Below are 18,558 nucleotides of genomic sequence, written 5' to 3'. Positions count from 1 at the left end.
AGGTACGTCCAAGCGAAAGAGAAATAGGGGAGGAAGAGGTATTCCAGGCAGAAGGGACTCCGTGCATCATATCGCAAAAGGGAGAAACTCTTTTATGGGAATTTTAAGCCCTGTGATGTTGACCGGCGCATAAGAGAAAGGTGGGCGACCCACCGGAGGGCTAGGGATGAAAAGTAGGTATGACACAAAGAACCACCCTGGATAAGAAGACAGAGGCTACTCTCAGAGCCTTCCTTAGGTACCTAGAAGTCTTACAAAGCAGTTCTAGTGTCTGTAGGCTGACTCTTACAGAACACTTGCTAACTTACGGACGTGCTTGCCCATAAGTGTACAGTGGACAGTACTGGGCGGGGGGGGGGGGGGGGTCTGAGAAGGGAAAATAAAAAAAGTTGGAAGGAACCGTGCTAATGCTGTAAACTTTGTTTTCATGGAAATTGAAAGTGGAATTGAGGAAACTTGGAGAGGGGATTGTTTTCTCCAGAAAATCCAGTGATTTCTGTCTGCGTAGGGAACATGATGCTTGGCGTGCTTTGACACTAATGACCATCGCAAGTGATGCTGGAAAGAGGAGGCTGCGTTGGAGATGAGGTGGTTTATCCGGGCGCCTCCGGAGCAGATGAGACTTGGGGGAAGGGACTCAGAGGTGGCGAGAAGCCCAGCTGTGATCCCTGGAGAAGGGCAGTCGGGCTGCTGGCTGCTAAGGGAGGGGCTGGTGTTCTGAAGGCTGCTGGGAGTCTGGCTTCCTCAAGGTTATCGTTCCTTGGCCTCCACGCCCTTTGGAAGAAGCCTTCTGAATATGGCTTTTATTAGGAAACATGATTAAGACCAAGCAGCTGCCTATTGCTTATGAAACTAAGGCCCTTAGACTTTTCAGCGGCTCTAAGCCCATGTCACCCCGGGGACTTTTCCCGAAGGATATATGAGGCTGAGCTGCCACAGTTTGTTTCTGGTGCAGTTTTGGCTGAATGGCCAGAGAGGGCTGTAGGACAGTGTGCTGCTGGGTCCTCCTAATACGTGCATCCTCTGGGCTCTGGGGGTGCATCCTCCTCTCTGCTCTCCTTGCCTGAGTATGCAGGGAGTGGTGGTACACCTGTCAGGCTGAGATGGCTTCCGGCTTTTGCCTTCTGGTTTTGAGAACTTGGTTTTTGGTTTTGATTTTTGTTTTCCTTACCCTCAAATGTTTAAAGGTCACCTAGGAAATGGACTGAGGCATCTTTGACAGTTCACACCGACAGTTCTCCAGAAGGGTGATAGTGGAGAAGGAGCTTCTGTAAGGAAGCCTTTTCAAGCTCTGCACTATGTAAGCTTTCTCCCACCTGGCCCCCTTTCCCAAGACTCTGGGAACTTCAGGAAGCCTTGCTAAGAGCAAGGCTGGTGTGAAAGGTCTGAGAAAGCCACGCTGCCTGTTGTGAACCAGCAGTTTAATCCGACAGTTCTCAACTCCGGCTGCTCGTTTCTAAGATGTGCCGTCACCTAGGCCTCGGCCTCAGAGACTTTGATCTAATTGGCCTGGGGAGCGTCCAGAATATCAGTCCTGTACAAATGTTCTCAAATCCGTCTACTCTAGGGCTGCGGTGAGAAAACATGAGTCACATCTATGCTCTAGGGACCCGTTATTAACTGCTTCCTATTCAGAAAGCTCCTTTTCATCTGCAATTTATTGAAAAATCGTTGGATGACTTTTTCTTTTACCAGTTTTCTTCTCCTACTTAGAACTTCCCCTAAAGAGTCAGAGTGTTAAAGCTTTTTACAGATATTTTTAAAATGAAGGCTTTGGAAAGAATACATGTTTTCTAACTTCAGCGCACGCACACGTTTGTGGAAGGTGCAGACACCTGTGCTACTGCTGTTCATGTAGCAGCCGCCCTGGCCGGCCCTCCCCGCCGCACAGCATAAGAGTGTCCTCATGGCCACCCCTCTGAGGTCTCTGTTTCCCTCTCGTTTTCTCTCATTTTTAGTCCCAACTACTATGGTTCATTAATTTAAAAATTTTGAGCCATAGACATTTTCCAGCTTTCTCGGAATTGTTAATTCCGTTAATACTGTTGATTCTTTGTCATTTCATTTGCACTCAAGTCAGCCAGTCTAGCTTGTTTATGGGCTTACTTAAAATAATAATAATAATTGAAACAAAACTCAAATCGCTTTAACTTTGAAGTTGTCAAAGAATAAATTCTTCCTCAGACTTCTGAGTGTGGTAGCTCCCGTAGAATCTGACACCTAAGATCAATTGTGTAAAATAGTCATTTTTGTTGGTATGAGAATCGAGAAGTTGAAGGGGAGCCTTAATTCTGAATTTGATGAGCATTCCTACTTATCCTCAGTCGGATTTGTTGAGAGCCCCAGGCTCTCCTGTTTCAGACGCCAGGTGCATCGTTCTTTGCCTACCGTAAACCACCGATATATTTTCTTTGATACCCCCTTAGTGTGAACATTGTTTTGAAGTCAACTGAGCTGGGAAAGTTGTCTAATACTTCAAAAAAGTGTATTGATTTTTGGGGGGATTTTATGGATGGCTTAGATCTTCATGGAGGCAATTTTACCTTTCACATGCATTAGCATACAGATACACACCTGCCCACAACAGCAGTCTGGTTATTCACTTGTTTTATTACTGACAGTTTTAAGTTTGATTTGGGGCTGGGTGGAAAGAATGGAAAAATGATCATTACCTATAAAACGCCTCTTTTATTTCTTGATGAAAGAAAGATGTAGCCTATGAGTGTCATCTCCCTTTTATACTCGGTTCCTCCATTTTCCTGTGTACTTTTGAGGCATGTCTTCATGAAAGGACCCCTTTTTGAGTGACCTCTGTGTGTATTTTTATGATATAGTCAGGCTATGATCCTCCAGGACTTCTCAAAGAGCCCAACTCTTTGTGGAAAGTGGGGAAGAAGGACTACAGATTTGGACAGTGAACAACTTAATCTCAAATTTTGGGAAAGATGCATCTGTGCTTTTATTTCCTACGTCTGTCTTTGGGTTAAATGTAGAACAAGAAGAAAAAGGGTGCATTACTCACGGCTTAGGTGACCTGTCAGGGTATCTGTGACCTTCCGTGGGAAGCGTCCACCGTAAGCATCTGATGGCGTCGCAGCCGCGCACCTTCATCCAGGGCATCAACTTGGTAGCCACTGTCCTCTGGTCACTGCTGGTCAGTTGACAGTAAAGTGCAGTTTGAGGGGTGGAGTAGAGGCACTTACTGGCTATCACTGTCATATCCAAAGTTATGATATGATAGAGCCCAGAGATCCGGCTGGTATCTTTCTTTTGTAGCAGCATCAGAGAAACGTTATCCTCTGAGTTGGGGTAAGGGGTGCGGGGAGGAGAGAAAAGAAAAGAAAAGAAAGTTAAGGCGTTTATTCCTTATGAACTTGAAGAAAACAACAACAGCAACGATACCTTACAAACCCCTCCTTTCTGTACCGATTTTGAAACAGGACCAGCGAATGACATTTTCTTCCTCTTTTTTCCCTACACTTGGCTTTCTTATCTTAGGGCTTCTGAAGAGTTCCTGGAGCCAGGGAGGCTCACCATCTAGGCCTTGTTTGGGGATTCACGGTAGAGAAATCGAATAGAAAAGCCTTACATTCTAGTCCTACAGAAGGTTTCACAACTGACTTTCTCCAGAAAATGGAATCTTGGCAGGCTTAGAGTTTTTCACCATAACTTCTTTCAATCGGTTATAGGCGTGGGGACTGAGGGAAGGTCATTGGGGACCAGCTCTGCGAAGGGCCCAAACAGCTTGACTTCCTTCTTGCTGTGCCTTTAGGCCTATTTAAGAGCTCAGCGCCCAGTCCACCAGCCTGATGTCCATCGGAGATGGTTAGAGGCCCACCCAGATGTCGATACTGTGTGAACTAGTACAAAAGAGACACAAACAAATATAGCTCCTGACTTGTTCAGGAAGGACAGTAAAAAGAGGCACTGGATATTTATTTAGCTTATGACCAATGTAGGGCTCGGGAGGCGCATTGCGTGTTTATTCTGTGGACGCACAAAAGAGCCCTTCTTGGAAACAGTCGGGGAATTCAAATAGGCAGAAATCCTCTGGTCAGCACAAACTCCAAGCTAGCAATGCTCAAGGCGGCATAAAGCTGTTTTCTAGTGTCAGCTACGGTCAGGAGTGTGTGTTGTGGCATTTGGAAGAGCAATTAGGGCAGTTAGCTAATTGCACGCTTGAAAATGACAAGCCACTTGAAAATCAAAAGTCTGACTCAAATCCAAAAAGAAATTGGTGTAGCTTTGAACTCCACAGTTGTTATTTTGTACTGAATTTCAAGCACTTCCTATTAAACATGGAAAATCTGCTTTTTTTCCTATAACCTTATCCTGAGTATTTTGCTATTCTTAGCCCATGTTTTGAAGTGTTCTTGATTTAAAAGATGGAGAGAATGGGTTATATCAGTTATATTAATTCAATAAACAGCCTTGGTTTGCTGTGTAAATATTTTCCAACAGTACTCTGCAGTAGTGCTTGTGGTACATTCTGAGATTTCTCATCAGAGGCCGTAGGTCAAGAAATAGTCTATTGACAGCGATCTCTGAGGTTTTAGGAATTCTTAGCGCTTTATGACGGTCAACTTGGGGTATTTTCCCTACATTTCCTTTATACAAAAAAATCTGGAGAAATTTTCATAAACTTCCACAAGTGAAAAGATAAGACGTCCTGACTTAAAATGACCTCTCCTTAAAAAAATAAGTATTTAATTTCTTCTACGTGATGAGAAGAGAGAGTATCATTTCATTATGTACTAAATAGAAGGTCAAAAATCAGCTATATCACAAAGAACTCAGGTTGGTAAAAGAGGGCATTGTTCGTTTGAATCACTTGGGAGGCAAGCTTCTCTTTCTGTCATTTCCTTGGTTCAGGGTTGACCAGTGAGAGGTGGGAATGGAAAGCTGGGGTGTGGTCTTCAAGGAGACTTTTTCAGAGTCTGTGTAGATTTAGGGTTTGATGCTTGATTGATGGTGCATCTAAATAGGACACTTGAAATCAACCACTTGACGACTGAGTGTGGATTTAACGTTGCATGTGTGCTTCTCCTTACTGATTTTAGGAGGATAAATTGTTCAGATTATAGAGAAGACTTTCTGCTTCTTGATTCGAGTTGAACAATAGCCGAAATTCAGGGCTTTTGTACATTAGTCTGTTTGCTTTTCTTCCTAGGGTCTCTGTGTGTCTCTCTCAGCCACGCACCTGGGATCACATCTCTTCCGTGTTTCTTTCTACATGAACTGGCTCTTGAACTTAGAAAGACTTTTGTTTCCTGGGGTGGAAGGCAGGGAGGGGAGGTAGACATGAGGATATGCCCAAAAGAGAGATGAACCAGCTGGAGATGACTGTAAGCCAACTTCATTTCAGAGAAGGAGCTAGAGGGGGCAGCGAGGAGGAATGCCCTAGGACACATAGCCCAGGGTTTCCCGACCTCGGCACTAGTGACATTTTGGACTGGATCATTCTTTATCGTTGGGTGTCCTTAGCAGCATCCTTGGCCTCTTCCTATTAGTACCAATAACCGCCCCCGACCCCCCCCCCCCGACCAGCTGCATCAACCAGAAGTGCCTCCAGACATGGCCGAGCGTCCCCTGGAGGGCAAGACCACCTGCAGTTGAGAACCACCAACAGAGCCTTTTAGAATCTCAGGACATAGGTGCACATGGCGTCATCGGTGGGAGCTACAATGTCTCATTCATTTCACTCAGGCACATCTTCCCACGTCAACCCAGCTGTGACAGTCGATAAGTCCTCTTTCTAATTCGATCTTATTTTTATCCTCAGTTGAGATGAAACTTTCTCTCTTAGGTTGTCTGGGCTGTGAGGTCACTAGGGTCCTAGATCTGCCCTCAGTTCCAGGTTGAAACTTCTGTCCTCACATCTACCTGTACCCTGTCTCAGGTTCCCTGGCTTCTACCCACAGCATTGCCTGGAGTCGACGGGTAGGCTGCTTTAAGTTGTTCTGGTTCAAAGGCTTCCTTTTTTTTTTTTTCTTTTTTTCATTTTGTGTTGTTTTAAACCATAGTTTTTCCAAGCATCTCAGCTGTTTCACTCTCTGGTTCTGTATCTGGCCCTCTCCTCAACTGTTAGCCTCTGTGGGTGGAACAGAGCTCATGTCACACATACTAGGTCTCATTTTCTCAAAATGATCCATTAGCACGAACCCCAGCCACCCAATAATCGGTCACTTTTTGGTTCCTTCAACGCCAGGCAAACCTCCTTTCCATCCATGTATGATTTTATGGCCCAGGGCACAGGAGTCTGTAGGATGCCTTGCAAATCATACTTTTCAAAATCATTCTTTTCTCCATTCTGTAACCTGGGATTCCAACTCCAAATAAACTGCTTCTTTTCTTTTTTTTTTCCATTTTAAGGCTGCGGGTGGGTCAAGAACAGGGGTGAGGGGTTGGTCTCTTCATACTGCCGTTTTATGACTTGCCTCCAGTATCAAATGTGATCAAGATGTCTGTGCGTACAGACAGCTGAATGAGCGGGAGCCACTTGACAGTAGCGTATGACCACCACGCACTGAGACTTCTAAGAAGAATAACTGCTGAGTCCTTGGCTGCGTGTGCTCTTTCCTCAGCCGAGGTCGTAAACCAGCAGCGTCACCTCAGACGTGTGTGTGTATTGCTTCTCTCTCAAGCAGGTTCAGCAAGGAGTAGATAAAAGCAAACTATACATGCAAGGGGCCAGAGGCAAAGAGAACGAGGGACTGAAGAGAGCGAGGAGATTATGCATGTTATATAAGAAATACCTGCCAATTTCTTTGCAAGTGGGGGTGGATTAAACGCTGTTTTGAAGGAAAGGAGACATGTATTTTGATATATAATAAAAGTTGGTTTTTCTGTCATTGGTAAAGTGTCATAACACACACACACACACACTCTCTCTCTCTCTCTCTCTCTCTCTCTCTCTCTCTCTCTCTCTTTCTTCCCATTAAGGTACACCCAGAGTGATTTAAAACATAACTGGTAAGACTAACTAAAGAGGAAAGCCAAGATGGGAGATTTATGCTTTCAGTACATTTTTAAAGGTGGTTCTGTTTAGTCTTCTACAGGTTCTGAAATCCTAGTCTAGTGAAAATACAGATGGTTTCTAGATTTTAATGTGATCTTCTTTTTTTCTTTAAGCTTGAAGAAGAATTCCAAAGAGAGGCCAACATATCCAGAGCTTATGGTGAGTATTGTTAGTGGTGTAAATGTGTCCAGACTAATAGCGAGTACAGGGAAAATGACTGACACCTAAATTATAATCAAACAGCTGTATTGGAAGTGCTGATTCACTGAGACATTGGTAACTGAGGTTAAACTACGAAAAACAGAGCCGAGGCCTTCGTGTGCCCTATACCCATCCTTAGTATAACCGGGCTGTGTCACCAGTCTCAGCAATTTTTTACATGATAATAAAACCTATCATCGTATAGACCAAATTATGTCTGTGAAATTTATATTTTCAAATTTTAAAGACATTAGGAGTCACCAAGGAACACAAATAGAAGGAAACCATAATTTAAAGGATTTCAATAATGAGAGAAACTTAAGTGCTACATGATTGATCAATTTTTGATAAAACATTTAGGATTCGTTGGATGAAGCTCTTTTTGGTGGGAGTTTAGGGAGGAAAGAATCACTTTGTTTTCTCCTGGTTTCACTTTAGTGGAAAAAAGAAAGACAGAGCCTTATTAATTTGAATTATCCTACCTCAGCATTCACAGTTTATTATTTGCGCTATCCGTAAAAAAGGTGAAGATAAGACCTCAGGGTTGTTGTTTTTAAATAGTTTCTTTTAAATCATGGAGACTGCAATTCTAAGCTAGTTACAGATGATTCTTAAATAGACATAGTAGGGACCTATACTTGGCAATTCTTATCTATGAGTATGTTGAATGCGGGAGAGACATTTTTTTTTTGAAATATAAAATTCAGACTATTTACTGATTTGTGTTAATCCCTCCCTCGATGTGCTTCAATTATTAAGGTTTTAATTTTAGCAAGGAAAGGAAGAATTCTGTTTGTGCACAACTGCAAAAGACATAAGAGCAAACCTTGGCACCATTTCTAACTGGAGCGTAGTTATTCAGCAGGTGTTAAATGCTTGCTCCCATCCCATCCCACCCACAAGCAGCGCTCAGTCTTCAGGACCAACTCCGGGCAGGTGACAGAAGTACAGGTTCCTGATATCTCTTAACAAACGGGGTGGTGAAGTGGCTCCAGCCTGGAGAAGTATAGCTTGTTACCTACTTGTGTGTCTTCTTTGGAAGAATGTCTAGTCAGGTCCTCTGTCTGTTTTTAACTTGGATATTTTGGGTTTTCTGCTATTGAGTTGTATGATTTTTTTTTTTTTTTTTTTTTTTGGCTGCACCATGCAGCATGCATACCAGGATCTTAGTTCTCTGACCAGGGATGGAACCCGCACCCCCTGCAGTGGAAGTGGGGAGTCTTAACCACTGGACCACCAGGGAAGTCCCCCCTTTTTTTTTTGAGTCCCTTATATATTTTGGATAATAACCCCTTATCAGAGATATGGTTTGCAAATATTTTCTCCCGTTCCACAGACTGCCTTTTCATTCTGTTGTTTCTTTGCCGTGCAGAAGCATTTTAGTTTGATGTAGTCCCACTTGTTGATTTTTTTCCAACAAGTATATGGAAAGGTATCACTAGTCATCAGGGAAATACACATCAAAACCGCAGTCAGATATCACCTCACACCTGTTAGAGTGGTGTGAAAGATAAGAGATGAACACTGGTGAAGATGCAGAGAAAAGGGAGTCCTTGTACAAGATTGGTGGGAATGTAAACTGGTACAGCCAGTATAGAAAACAGTTACGGAGGTTCCTCACCAAATTAAAAACAGAACTATCTTATGATTAACAATTCCACTTCTGGGCATATATCTGAAGGAAATGAAATCACTATCTTGAGGAGATATCTGCACCCCCATGTTCATTGCAGCAGTATTTATAACAGCCAAGACGTGGAAACAATCTAAGTGCCCAATGATGGATGAACAGATGAAGATAAATATATATATATATACACACACACACAATGGAATATTATTCAAGCATTAAAAAAGGAAATCCTGCCATTTACGACAACACGGGTGAAGCCTGAGGACATTATTCTAAGTGAAATAAGTCAGACAGAAAAAAACAAATACTGTATGATCTAACTTAAATGTGAAATCTTAAAAAAACTGAACTTAAAGAAACAGAGTAGATTGGTGGTTGCCAGGGGTGGGTGGGTTGGGGGACTGGATAAAGGTGGTTAAAGAATACAGACTTCTATTTACAAGATGAATAAGTTCTGGGGGTAGAATATATAGCATGGGGACTAGAGTTGACAACAATGTATTACATATATTCGAAAGTTGCCAGGGAAGTAGAAAGCATATCTGGTCAGTCACAGCTTATCACGTGGATTTTTAGTTCTGTTGGTTAAGCATGGATTTAAGTCTGAACCACGCATCAACTGTGTGACTGTGAAAGAGTTCTGGGAAGAGTCTGACAAGAGACAAGGCATCCTTCTTGGGCTTCTTTGTCCTCTTTAAAAAGGCAGCCCCTGGGACTCAGCATTCAACTAAGCTTTATTCAACTAATACCCGCAATTGAGGCAGAAAAGGAGATGAGTAATGCTTGAAAAAATCTTAGCATACTGCCTGTTTGGGTTAAATATTTCCTCTCTGATTATGTTTATAATAGCCAGTCAGGGGCCTTTTCAACCCTGGCTACTCTGGTATTCTTCTGCAACCCCCAGAGTATTTTAAAATTAATGTCACATAAAGGGCAATAGGCATAGAGCGATTCCTGTGGGGTCCTATGGGGCCCGTACTCCTATTGTAAAGTTGCCTTGTTCGTCAGTCTTTTTAGATACAAGAATATTTTCTGTATATCTCTGGTGATTTAAAATGCATGACATTTTTTTCCCCCTTCCAAGTGACTTATCAGAAGTTTCAATGGAACACCCTTGAGAAAAAATGCTGAGTCCTAGCTTAATATCCATTGGTAGCTGATGCTGAATTCTACTTTTCCAATTTATTCTAACACTATGGTCTATTATGGTCTACATACTAATGTTGTAAGATCGTGTGGGTCTCCCCTCCCCCCCCCCCCCGGCCTTTTATGGCATTCATCTTTGTGGTCCTGGAAACGGACTTGCCTTTTAAGGCCATAACTACTCCTTGCTTTTCTGTGGAATTGAGGTTTTTCAATGGAAAATCTGAGTCCAAACTCTTTGACTGTAGCTTTGGGAAAACACATGCTGAGAGGCTATTGTTTAGGTTGTGGGAGTTGGTGAAGAGGTAGAAAGGAAAAAAAACCTCCTTTTTTCCAGGTGAAGAACAGTATAATTAAGGCCCCAACCCAGGCATGTGCCTTTTATAGAAATTCCATATATTTTGCCCTGTTTGGCTTGAGGAGTGGACATGCTTTAAGATCATTTCGTTTGCTTATTCTCTCAAATGTCCATGGGGGGCATGACTCGGTAGGAACTGTTCTTCTGGGGTAGGGGGCCAGCCAGTGTTTTTGTCAAGGATTAGACAGTAAATATTTTAGGCTTTGTGGGCTGTCACAACAACTTGACTCTGCTGCTTCGGTGTGAGAGCCGCCATATTCAATAGGTAAACAAAAGGGTGTGGCTGCGTTCCAATAAAACTTTATTTCAGAAATAGGCAGTGAGCCAGACGTGGCCGCTGGTCCATCAATTGCTGACCCCTGTCCTAGATGATAACCACGAGAAATGAAAACCAGGTGACTGCCCAGTGAGGTGATTACGTTCCCTGAATGTCCCGGGAAGTCCTAGACTGAATCACAGTGTTAAACGGGGATGACCGAACACAGAGAAAACCACTGTCTTGAGGGATGAGGTGTCTGCAGGGGGTCTGGAGACTCTTGGTGATGGCAGCGATGCTCCGGCAGTACGTTCAAGTCCTCCCTTCCTGTACCTGGCCCCTCTTTGGAGAACCTCAGCCTGGGCCTATCGTCTGGGGATGATTCCGTGGTGCCCCTTCGCTGTCTCCTGGTTGCTGTCCTTGCTATTCTTAGCTGATTGCTTATAGAAGGGACTGGTTCCCTCCCAGCCTTTTACAGCCTCAAAACCCACACAAGAAGACGAGCCACACTTTCCATTTTCGCATGCCCGCCTGCTTTCCCCTGCCCCTGCCCTCTGGCTCTCACAGCATTTTCCCAGCCTGAGAATAAACTGAAAGATGCCTGAGGATTTTTTATTTTTTAAGGCTCCAGGTCAGGTTATTGAATTCAATCACAGACCCGGGCTACGTACACTGAGCTAAGAACCACCAGCAGAACCAGAGGTAGGACAGGACTGGCAGGCATTGAAAGCAGTCGCTGAGACAATCCAAGGCTTGACGTGTCCTGTTTTGATAGTAAAAAGCTTTAAAGGACATAAAATGATCTCTAAGTGTCAAGATGCTGTGGGAAAGCTAATAAGCATGATGGTAACACTTGGTAAGTGTGCTGTGTATGCGGTTAGTAATCGAAAGTAATGCTTCTATTTATTTATCCAAGGAGCTCAAGAGGAAGGGCCCAGCACCTAGAGCTTCAGTTAATCCCATGGATATGAAACTCTGGAGCAGCACCCAACCTGTATCTTCAGATGGGCAAAGGCAGAAAACCTTTTTTTTTTTTTTCAGTCATGATACTTAATGGTGACCACCTACCTTCTTTGGGGCTTTATTTCTTTGTTCCTTTCCCATTTGCATTGTTTTCTAAAACTTCCACGGGTGGGCATTCAGTTTCCCACAGGGCTGACTCATCCAGCCCTCTGCTGTCAGGTTTAAAACAAATATAATTAGAAAACCTACAGCTAGGCAACGTGAAAGTTGTAAACTAAAATCCTCAAAGTCAGGGGAAGCCGAGTGAGTCATCTACATGTCTGCGAGCAAAAACGCTCATATTTAGCTGTTCAACTAGTCCTTGAGAACAATGCCCCCAGACAATCAGGGAGAGGGCCCTCCTAGCTCGGGGGCATGTGGCACTAGGCGCTACCTGAAGGAACCGTCCTTTTTGGTTTGTTCGGTTTGTTCTGTTTCCACTGGGAGAACTGTGGATCATGAGCTGATGTGTCTACTTCTAACTAGAGGTGTAAGGTTCCAGTGTGACGGCCAGGCACTTCCTGTAACAAAATTGAGCAATTTGGGGAGGACTGCCCTGCTGCAGAGCAAATGGCTTCTTTTCCTTCAGAATTGTTTTGAAATGTGTGGCTTCCTGTATTGGACTGTGCTTATTTCCCCAGCAAAGAACAAGACTTGGTGTAAAGTTTACTTAATCGGAGCTGCATGAATAGAGACCATTTTTTGCTTTTCAGTTTTTCAATTCCAAGTTGCATTTTCTCTGCTCATACCTCGAGTCGGGCAGGCTACATTATTTTCCAAATGGATCAAATCATCATGGAGAGACATATGTATCACTTGTAGATGTGGCTTGAAAAGCAGCATTGTTAGCTGTCTCAGTCCAAACCGCCTCTCCTGGTATTTTAAAAATTGGTTTCTCACTCTGCCACCCATTTCTTGAGAACTGAATGTACATAAGCCTCTGAAATTTCTAATTATTTTACTACCGTATCTGTCTAGAAATTACTTTGTAAGGGACAGGGTTATTTGTAAATCGGAGCCTTGGACCATCTTTGCTATTCCTTGTATTTTACCAGGAATGGATGTGTATAGCTAGTTACATGTGTATATTTTAAAGCAGTGGATACACTGTCATGGAAATATATACCAAAATGGGAGGAGCAGCAGCTAAGCAATATCTTTAAAAAGTTTGCACAGGGGAGGGCGGGATGAACTGGGAGATTCGGTTTGACATAAATACACTACCATGTGTAAAATACACAGCTAGTGGGAAGCTGCTGTAGAGCACAGCGAGCTCAGCTCGGTGCTCTGTGATGCCCTAGAAGGGTGGGATTGGGAGGGGGGAGGTCCAAGAGGGAGGGGATATATGTATACATAGAGCTGATTCACTTCACTGTACAGCAGAAACTAACACAACATTGTAAAGCAATTATACTCCAATTAAAAAAAGAAAGTTTGCATCACTAAATGTGTACTTGGTTTGGGAGGGGGTAGGAAGAGTCCAGTTTAGCCCTGATAGGGGTACTTAATTTGTTGACTAGCCAGATCTGTTAACTTGGTAATCTCATGCATTGTCAGTGACAGATATTAATATCAGGTATTTTTCTTTTCTCTACCAGCAACATCCATTTTTCACCCTACACGAATCCAAAGCGACAGATGTGGCATCTTTTGTAAAATCGATTCTTGGAGACTAAAAACAACGGACTCCATCAGTTGACCCTCCTGTGGACTGGTGGGTTTAACGGGGTGAAGCAAGTTCACTAAAGCGCCAATAGAAACTCATCTTTGAGATAATTTAATCCTGCCTCTCAGAAGGTTTTTTTCTCCCCATTTCTTTTTTTTTTTTTTCCCCTCCAAAGGGGGCCTTGGAATCTATAGTATAGAATGAACTGTCTAGATGGAAGAAATATGATAAAGGCTTAGGACTTAAAAAAGGTGATTAAATATTTAATGATGTATCATATGAGTCCTTAGGCTTTTCAGACTTCTCTTGTTCTTTACAAAATGAATGCATTGGCCCTGGTAAAAAGGTGCTACAGTGGTGATGAAATTGTAAGTAGATCTGTGGTTTGTCCCACTTATTATTTTAATATTTATGTTTAAGCGCTTGGTTGAAAAGATTCCATTTTATGCAAGGAGGGAGAGACAAAAGACAAGATTGGGTTGGCAGTATTTATAGGCTTTTTCATTTTTTAAGTTCAGTCGTGTCTGTGGTCCAGAAGAAGTTATTTAATGTGCATCTTTAGGAGTATTATAAAAGTATCCACCAGGAGCTCTTGTGAAGTATCTGTCCCAGCTGTTGTGGCTGCTGCCGTGTTCCTAAATTTCTGCTCCATCCTGGGGAATAACCACATTTTCTGGTGAAGTGGCAAGGTATCCTGGTCATACTCTTTTCCCAACTTTGGAAAACATAAAATCACTTTTATCACAGCTCAAAGAGTCACAGATTTGGTTCTCTTGACATTTGTGTTACACTATTAATGGAATGTGACTTGTGATGTGATTTTCTATCATCTGTCTATCCTTCTACACGTGCGCGCGCATGTGTATGTTTGTATTTGATGTCACAAATTCTGCCAAATGGCTCTTATAAATAACGTCTAATATCTATAAATACCATCTAAGGAGGACGTTTGTCAGTCCTAAGGGGAAATACGTCATACCACACAGAGAATCAGTGCCTTCCTCTGCCTTTCCCCCTCCTACGATGTATAAGCCCCAAGGATTGCCTTTGTTGTTACTGTACTCTTGCTTTTTTTTTTTTTGGTTTTGTTTTCTGTTCAGTGAAGAAGCCTTACTATAAATGCAAGGGCTGCAGTAGAAGAAAATTAAAGGCAGTGAGTCGTTCTCTGATAAGGTGAGAAGATAATGGGAAGGGCTGAATGAATTCCTGGAAGTAGAGGCCACATTTCCACAGGCCGAGTTCAAGGCACGTCCTTCTTCAGCAGTGGATCGCTCCACGGTGGGAGGCCAGCTCCATGGTGGATTCCTAACAGGCGGACGAGGCAACAAAAGCTCTTTCTCATGGCCAGATACACCCACGGGTTCTCTGATCTGGGGCTTGAGGTTCCTCAAAGGTCCAAGAGTGAAGTGGTCCACAGGGAAAATACGACTGAGAACCGCCAGGAAAACACTGTGTTAATACAAAGCCACTCTTGCAGCACAAGGGCAGAGAACTTTTATTAAAAGAAAAAAAGAACACACTCTGTTGTTCCTTTCTTTGCCTCAAGTTCACAAATATGGAGAGAAGACTGCTCCCTTGAATACTCCGCTTTTTCCCCTTTTAGATTGTGAGGGGCAATCATATCTTTTTCTCTCTTTGCATGTTTCCCTTGTTCTTGGCATCCAGCTCATGCCCAGAGAGGGTATGGCTCGTCCATACACTTCTTCATCTTCAGTTCCAAGACATACCTGTTTGATAAACATCAAGTTCATCTGCTTTGATGCTACCCCGGTCTTCATCTTTCTCCAGCCAGAAAAAAGGGTATTATCCCAGTTATTATTGCCATTCACTTTCCTACCCTTCTTTCTAAATCTGGAAGTTTCTCTCTTTGAGACCCAGAGAAAAAAATCAAAACTGTACTCATTCATCTTCTGAGAAAAGAAAGTAGCAGAAAAATATCTGAGGCCATTTCATGACAGTTTTTGTTGAAATATGTAAAGCAAGACACCTATCTGGTCTGGGTCAGATTACTCTCACCTCGCGTTCAGTGTGATTTCTACTTTGAAATTTTCTTAACTAACTGTGTGTCTCATGTGTACCCATCTCCAGTCTGTGAGCCCGGGGCCTGGAATCACAAAACAAGTACACCCGGGGAGAGGAGTTAGTCAACGGTTCTCAACCCTGGTGCACACTGGCATCACTGGGAGCTTGTGAACGCTGTTAATGCCAAGGCCCCAGAGAGTCTCACTTAACTGGTCAGGGTAGGACCTGGGAGCAGGCAGTTTTCACAGGCCACTACTGTGATTCTGATGTGCAGCAGGGTCGACAGCATGGTCTACTACCCCCTAGGGAGAGAGACGGAATACTGATTTGAAATTTGGGATACCTTTTCCCCATAGAAACGATGTTCTACATGGTGATTAGGTATCTTACATACTAAAGTAGAATGGCCTGATAGCCTTACAAGTCTAAAGTTTAGAATTTTTTTAAGAACTGTGTTATAAGTTCTAAACAACTAATTTTAAAATAAATATAGAGATGCATAAACTATATTTAGGTTGATGTAAGTTGGGAGTCTCCTGTACATACGTGTGTGTGTGTGTGTGTGTGTGTGTGTGTGTGTGTGTGTGTGTGTAGAGAGAGAGAGAAGAAATCCCTGTCCAGGGATGATACTCAAAATATTTCATGTGCTACCAGCATGGACCATCTGAATATTAGCCTTGCCTATAATTATCAGTGTATCAGAAAGTCAATATATCTCTATAAAAGAGATCATGCTCTTCTTTCCACAAATGTATTTGATTTGGTGTGATATAATTACCCACATTATATATTGTCTTTATGTTGATAAAAATATCCATTTCTCTATATGTTGTTGGCTTCAGAGGTATGCCAGAAAAGTAATGTGAATGACTTTTAGGACAATTGCCGTTTACGTGTGTGTATCAGTAAGGATTGCCCTTCAGAGGAAACACTTTCAGGATTCTTTATGTGAATAATGCTACTAAATATCTTGGCCACTTCTCTTTCAGAAAAGGCTTCAGAATCCACTTCCTCCCCCATACATGTTACATGTAGAATCATCATTTTATAATTATTCCTTAGTTGTTTGTTTGTTTTTACAAAAATCCTTACCAGGTATTTTCCTCTTTGTTTTACCCACCTTGTGTATCAGACTTAGCACCAAGCTGTGCTTGGCAACTTCTAGAAGTCAAATTTGCCCTCAGAGCTGGAGTTTCATCATTGACAACTTTGAAATGTCCTTTTAGAAGACCATGCATTGGCTCTGAAGATAATTTCAAATGTAGATTTCTCAAAAAAGCACGTGCTCGTTTTTAAGCAAAGTCAACCTCCCCGGAGTAAGTGTAGAGCCTCCCCAGTGGTGACTAAAGGAGAAGGAAATCACACAGATGTGTGTACTTCATGATAAAATATCAGAGAGCCCCCAGTTTCCCAGCTGGCAACTTCTATCAGCCCCAATGTGGAAGAACCGTCCGTTCTTCTAGTGTCTGTGTTTGGTCGCACTGATGTAATCAGAACAAATTGGTTACATACGCCGCTTCTCTCGTGCTTACACAGTCTGAGATGGAAAATGAGTATGTGTGTGTACAGCTCAGAACTGTCTGTCTTTTACCGTGCTTGTATATCCTCCAAGCCTAACCCAAAAATGTATGTGCCAGAGATTCCCAAACAGCCTCTCTTCAGGGTGCCATTGATTGTCTTAGTAACTTTTTCCACGGTGCCCTAGGCCAAAAGAAATACTTAACAGTTCCATTTATTAAGTCGTTAGGTCCACAAAACTTTTTGTCTTCATGTTGAAACAGTTTATTAAACTAGCAAGGAGAAGTCGGTAATTGAAATGACAATAAACAGTACCATTTACAGGAGCATCAAAAACCTCAAAATGCTTAGGGACAGATTTAGCAAAATAGACACAACACCTGAACAGTGAAAACTATACAATGTTTCAGAGAGAAATGAAGGAGACCTGAATAAATGGAACGAAATATTATGTTCCTGCGTTGGAAGATATTGTTTTCATATCAGTTCTTTCCAAATTGATTTATAGAATCAATGCACTCTCAATAAAAATTCCAGCAGGTTTTAAAAATATATAAGTTGACAAGTTGATTCTAAAATTTATATAGAAGCACAAAAGATCTTAATAGCTCAAACAGTTCTGAAGTAAAAGAGCGAAGTTGGAGGACTTACACAGTTGTCCCTGGTACCCTTGGGGGACTGGTTCCAGGACATCCCATGGGTACCAAAATCCATGGATGCTCAAGTCCGTTTTATAAAACGGTATAGTATTTGCGTATAACCTGTGCACATCCTCCCATACGAGGTCTACACAACTTAATTGTAGTAGTTTGCAGGATGTCCTACAGATGCCGCTGTGGTTCCCTTGAAAAGTTATGATATCTTGTGTCCCTAGGAGTTTTCTGTGGAGTCTCAGGGTGTCTCAGCACACAGTTTGGGAACCACAGGTGTATGTTTTTTTTTGCTCTGTCTACAGTTCGTGACCCTGAAAACGCAACTCTTGGTTACTGAGTCCTCTGTGCGACTTCACTGTTGTGTCTCATTACTGTTGCCGCTTGCCTCTCATTGATTAGGTTTTTAATTGAGGCCCTACCCTTCTTTGCTGTTCGTCAGCCCTGCGACCCTGATGTCATGGTCTAGAAAGTGAAACATTCCTTTGCCCCAGCATTGGAGGAGGTCAGCCTTGAGGCTAAAGAGGCACTGTTTTCTGCTAATGCAGTTGATTTAGTGTCTTTGAAACAGAATCACAAAGGAGGCAGAGTGGGGCGAATGTTTTTGCAGTTTAACTCTAAAAATGCTTTTGTTGACCAAGAGGCTTCACCAGCTCTGCTCAGGGAAACTGCTGTTTCTCTCAAAGGTGTCGAACAAAACACTTTATCTTTGGCCTGAAAGTGCAGTGGATACCTACTTCTTGATTTCCCAACCCCAATGCTTTTTTAGCTATGTAACGCCCTCTGACCTCGAAGGAGGATTCTTATTTTCATAAAATTCATTGGAGCTGGTGGTCAGATCTAGTAAAATGAATTAAACCTCTACTGTGCTGGGGATTTTGCCTTCTTAATGTCTATCTGTGATTTAAAGGGAGATTTCCTAGCTTAAAGGAATCTTCCATTTTTATTAGCAAGTAAAAGGTGCAGTTTTCAATCCAACCCCTGATGATTTACATATTCAGATGGGAAAATGCCAGAGTAAAATCTAGGAAGAGGAAGTTACCAAACCTGATAGAATAGACAAAAGGTATTTTACTGTAGAAGGTCCATGT

The 18,558-nt window shown here is 42.5% G+C and overlaps 2 protein-coding genes across 5 annotated transcripts in view; one reads left to right on the top strand and one right to left on the bottom strand.

Moving 5' to 3' along the window:
• ABCA5 (ATP binding cassette subfamily A member 5) overlaps nucleotides 1-18,558 on the bottom strand; it is a 266,045-nt gene that overhangs the window by 223,057 nt on the left and 24,430 nt on the right. For both annotated transcript variants that reach the window (XM_079906169.1, XM_079906175.1), the window contains exon 3: nucleotides 3,023-3,299. The gene's annotated coding sequence lies outside the window, so the exon portion shown is untranslated. The remainder of the gene's footprint in view (nucleotides 1-3,022; nucleotides 3,300-18,558) is intronic.
• Nucleotides 1-18,558, top strand: part of MAP2K6 (mitogen-activated protein kinase kinase 6) — a 131,562-nt gene that overhangs the window by 109,944 nt on the left and 3,060 nt on the right. Inside the window, exons 11-12 of one of the 3 annotated variants that reach the window (XM_079906177.1) lie at nucleotides 7,132-7,177; nucleotides 13,210-13,325. In XM_079906177.1, coding sequence (XP_079762303.1) covers nucleotides 7,132-7,177; nucleotides 13,210-13,287 — 124 coding nt within the window. In that variant the 3' untranslated portion in view covers nucleotides 13,288-13,325. Of the gene's footprint in view, nucleotides 1-7,131; nucleotides 7,178-13,209; nucleotides 16,783-18,558 lie in introns of those variants that run through there. The other 2 variants (XM_079906176.1, XM_079906178.1) reach the window with 2 other exon arrangements.

This window comes from Stenella coeruleoalba (genome assembly GCF_951394435.1).
Source record: "Stenella coeruleoalba genome assembly, chromosome: 19".
NCBI lineage: Eukaryota > Metazoa > Chordata > Mammalia > Artiodactyla > Delphinidae > Stenella > Stenella coeruleoalba.
The sequence above is the reverse complement of the archived record's forward strand: the minus strand, read 5'-3'. Positions and strand labels throughout refer to the sequence as shown.